Source organism: Ruditapes philippinarum, unplaced genomic scaffold (genome assembly GCF_026571515.1).
Source record: "Ruditapes philippinarum isolate M1 unplaced genomic scaffold, ASM2657151v2 ctg121_1_1_1_1, whole genome shotgun sequence".
In the NCBI taxonomy this organism is placed as follows: domain Eukaryota; kingdom Metazoa; phylum Mollusca; class Bivalvia; order Venerida; family Veneridae; genus Ruditapes; species Ruditapes philippinarum.
Window position 1 is genome coordinate 961,255 of NW_026861840.1, and position 4,600 is coordinate 965,854.

The 4,600-nt window shown below is 29.1% G+C and overlaps 1 protein-coding gene across 1 annotated transcript; it reads right to left on the reverse strand.

Annotated features, from left to right (window-relative positions):
* Positions 1-618: 618 nt before the first annotated feature.
* LOC132716998 (uncharacterized) lies at positions 619-4,600 on the reverse strand. The gene is made up of 2 exons (XM_060700351.1): positions 4,402-4,600; positions 619-1,334 (listed from the first exon to the last, which is right to left on the reverse strand). Exons 1-2 carry the CDS (start codon positions 4,523-4,525, stop codon positions 1,030-1,032), a joined length of 429 nt encoding a protein of 142 aa, XP_060556334.1. The 5' UTR covers positions 4,526-4,600; the 3' UTR covers positions 619-1,029.

Here is a 4,600-nt window from a genome sequence, read left to right on the forward strand (position 1 = left end):
TGTTTGATACTTGTCTTCCCTGAGTTATTGCACCTAGGAAATTATAAATTCATAAGAATGTTTTGCTTGTGATTTTTTTCGTCTACAATATGTTCTAAGAAAGTATTTATTCGCGCGGCATGTGACATTGATATTCAAATATCCTAAATTAATGTTGCTGCCTATCAAAATAAATAAGAAACATGCCAATGAAAAAGTCATTGATTGGTCAAAAATTTAAATTAAATACACCGATAAGATTGTTAAATTTGTTTGATATTATACCATTAACGCAATTCTTTCAAATATTGTATACAAAAAAAAAACAACAGGGAAATAGCATTCACCATAGGTGTGAAGGTATTTTTGTATTTGTTTAAAATCAAGTCACGATATTTTGTTGTTAAGTGATAGCAGAGAGTTTATTAATCACGTTCTGTCGCGTGACATTAAAATGCCGCAATGGGAAATATATGTGCATTATTTCTAATTTTTTTCGAGATCACTGGGAATAGAGAAAACAAACGAGAAAGTTTAAACCTAGGTAGTCTATAGTAATTTTTTCAAATATTAATTTCTAGACAAACCTTTAAAAGAGGAAACAAACAGTGAAAGACAAAGTATAAAACAAGACAAAAGTATTGATTCTTCTTTTATTTAAGTTTATGAATTCCTTTTGGATAGTAATTTTTACAATTTTTACCATTTTGTTTCAATTTATACATGAGACATGCATATTAAAATAACTAATAAAGGAAAGGCATGAAAGATTAAATTTCATATTTTTTAAATGTATGTATAATTATATTAAAATACAACAGGAAAAAGCTGCTTCAAATGCTTGCTTATTTTTTACTTTTTCTTATTTTCTTTTTTTCAATATTGAAATAATTTATGCATGTGTCCTTGTTCTTTAACATTTTCGTAATACCGATTTTTTCAAAGTTTATGTATTTTGTATTAACCATGATGAATAACAAGACACAAAAGTCTGAAACGAGTCTGTTGTTTAGAAATGACTGTTTTAGATCTTGAAGAAGGCTTGCTTTATTATCTGACACTCCTTCTATCGTTACATAATCGGACTAACCAACTACCGAAAACATTTCCTTTCCGACAAATTGAGTTCAAATCATTTCTTTTAGCAACCATTTCCTTTTCGCCAAATATATTGTCTCTATCGCCATCGGTTTTCATGCCTTCCCAAAATAAAGAAAGCGCTGGTTTTGTGTCGTCGATATCCTCTGATTCAATTGCAGCAACGTCATTGTAAAGATCTAGGTAATTCTCTGGAACATCTTCGACAGACAGTGCTTTCAGTAGATTATGCAACTTAAGAGCCCCGCTGTAGTAGCCTAAAAGATAAAGTTAACACAAATGTAAAACTCGAGAATAAAGTTCTGTATAAAGTTGTAAAATTAGTTACGATTTATTTGCGCTCAAATATATCAAATAAATGGTTGTATATGACATGACAATAGCATTTCTGGAAACAGATATTGAGAATACTGAACACGTAAAAAACTCATAATTACAAATAAATTGGATCACGAAGGGAATGTGTTTTATTTGATTTCAAAAATCTTGATATTTACCTTATTTCTTACTTCAAACAATCTGATTTGTATTTTTATTGTAATATTAACATCAAAAAGCAGATGAAAGATATGTGATTAATTAATATATGATCAAACCTATTAAAACAAATCTATTCAGCGTTTTTCTTTCTTCGAGTGTGTGTGTGCAATGTTTACTTTATCTTTGATTTGTTTGTCTGGTGCATATTAAATGAACAAGAATAAATTCATATAAAACAAGGAAGTTTAATACAGATCTAGATCATGTCGGAAACAATCATTACATTGCACAAAACATATGAGCCGCGTCATGACAAAACCTACATAATGCGTTTGCGACCAGCAAGGATCCAGACAGTCTGATCAGGATCCATGCTGTTCGCTATCAGTTCCTCTACTTGTAATAGAGTTGGTTAGCGAACAGCATGGATCCTGATCAGACTGCGCGAATGCGCAGGCTGGTCTGGATCCATGCTGGTTGAAACGCATTATGTTGGTTTTGTCGTGACGCGGCTCATATCATCCTTATCTAAAGCCAAAAACACCAGTTTGTATAGACAGAGAAATTATCGGTGTGTTAAGAATTCGCAAATAATGTTTGATTAATCCATTTTCTTTCGCATCTCAAAATGAACAATATTGTCAAATGAAATTGTATTGAAATATAGAAGAAGAAAGCAGCTAAAGTTACTTATTTTGTATTCAGTACGATAAAAAAACAACAAAAACAGGTGCGGATCCAAGTATCTTTTTTAAAGAGGAGTTATAAATTTCATCAAGATGGGGTTGGACATTTTCAAGGGGGTCCTAAGTAAATGTTTTACTTAAATTTCACTTAAAGTTTAAGTTAATATCCGGAATACCGTACACATAGGTATATTTTACGATAAATTCATATTATTCACAATGGATGTAAAGTAAATTATATATTTATTTTTCCATCTCGATATTTTTACCCTGTTATAAACTGAATATTGTCTCTTTATGTTTAATTTGACCTAAAGAGAGATGTATGCCTTTGGACAGCATTTGTACACTTGACAACATTTTTTATTTCATTATAGAATATATCCTAAGTTTTCTTCCTAAATTAGCATGAATTATGAGGCAAGCGTTGCTTTCATTTTAATATGCTTTTCAGTACATATATATATGCAATAAAATACATATTTTTAAAATTCACTCTTTAATTCCAAATCAGCGGGAAAAGGAGGGAAGTTAAATTGTGATGTCATCCTCACCGATTAACAGTTTACATGAATTGTACATTTGACAACTTTTTTTCTTGTTAAACATTTTTTAAACTTAAAAAAAAAAAGAAAATAGAATGACACAAATATGAAAGCATGTTGCTTCAAAGATTGAATTTTTACATATTCAGTGTGCAAATTATTTAACTTATATGAATGCTTGAGCGGCGTTCGTGTGATTGCTTCACTTATCAAACATATAACTTATTTACCCGTCAACCATTGAAAACCAAACTTAAATGAAAACTAAATAAATAATATAATTTGCTTGAAATTGTCTTTTTTCGCGAACGTTACTTTTATTTGAAGGTGCAATATCACATGCAATTTGTTTTATATATATTGATATACTTCTCAAGTGGGCAAGAATACTGAATATGTTTTACGTTAATAAATTAAAATAATATTTTGACATGGAGCGAATTATTATGTATCAGCATTAAATGAACTAGGTGTCTGTATACGATGTCGAACCTTAGACCCACTGTTTTGTACATGGTTTGGTCAGCATTGTACAATTACAATTTAAAATACAATTTGAAAAATGAAATTTATTAAACAATATATAAGTCTTCTAATTTCTTAATTAAATGATGCCTTTATTTAAATAACTAATTTCTAAAAAAAAAGATTAATATTAAGCAAGTACTAATAAAATATTTTAGCGACTCATTAATAGTTTATAACATACAGTCGTTCCGGAAAATTTCGCAGGACATTCTTGAAAAGGAATGACCCGTATTTGACAAAATTGTTAACCAGAATGACAAGCGCAGATATGGAAGATTAATTTTATTATAATTACATGTATATTCTCAAGAAAAATAATCATTTCTTTTCCTTCATGTGAAGTGTAACTATATAAGCAAATTGTATATATATCAGACAAATTGATAATATTATATTAGGTACCCCGACACGATGTTGCCACTAATTATCTTACAATCCCGAAACTGAAATTATTTAGATGGATCTCACAAAGTTGAAAAAAACGCAAATCAAGGGAATTGATTTTTAGATATTTGAAATAATTAATTTGAAAAAAATGATGACGATAATCCAGTTTGAATCCCCCCAGAATGAAACAATTACAAAACATGAAAATAACAATTACTTTGAATTGAATTGATTGAAATCCTGATTCATTTGCATATAATATATAAAAACAATCAAGCCAAGTTGCACATAATATTTGAAATAACAAGAAATGTAGCTTTTCTTTCATAACAAATGATAAGAAAGAAAGTTTTAAAGTAAAACAGCTTATCAAAATTAAAAAAAAATGTAAGTCTGAAATTCGATGTAACAAACCTTTCTTAATGCAAATCAGTCAGAAAGAGAAGAAATACATAATTATGCATGAATCATAATAAAAACTGTAATTAAAGTAAAAAAGAAATTAAAAGAAATAAATACTAGACAATTTTAATATTTGATACTGTAAAATTAATTAATTTAACAAATACACCTCGGATGATAGTACTTTAGTGAGTAAATGTGTATACGGAACATGCATCGTTGACGAAATTGATAACAGTGGTATCTAAAATTAAATAACGGTAATTAAAATATAAGAAATATTTTTAATCACTCACCTTTTAACAAAGGATTTTCTTGTCCATTTTGCCATTTTGAAAGTCCCTGGCAATTCCAAAACCAAGAAACTAGTAGAAAAATGGTCACTTTACTAAAGTGGTAACGATGGCGTGAAACCAGCATGGTTTATTAACTGACGATGCGTCTGTTGGAATTACACTAAATTGTCTAAGACTTGTAAATGCCATATATGCTGAA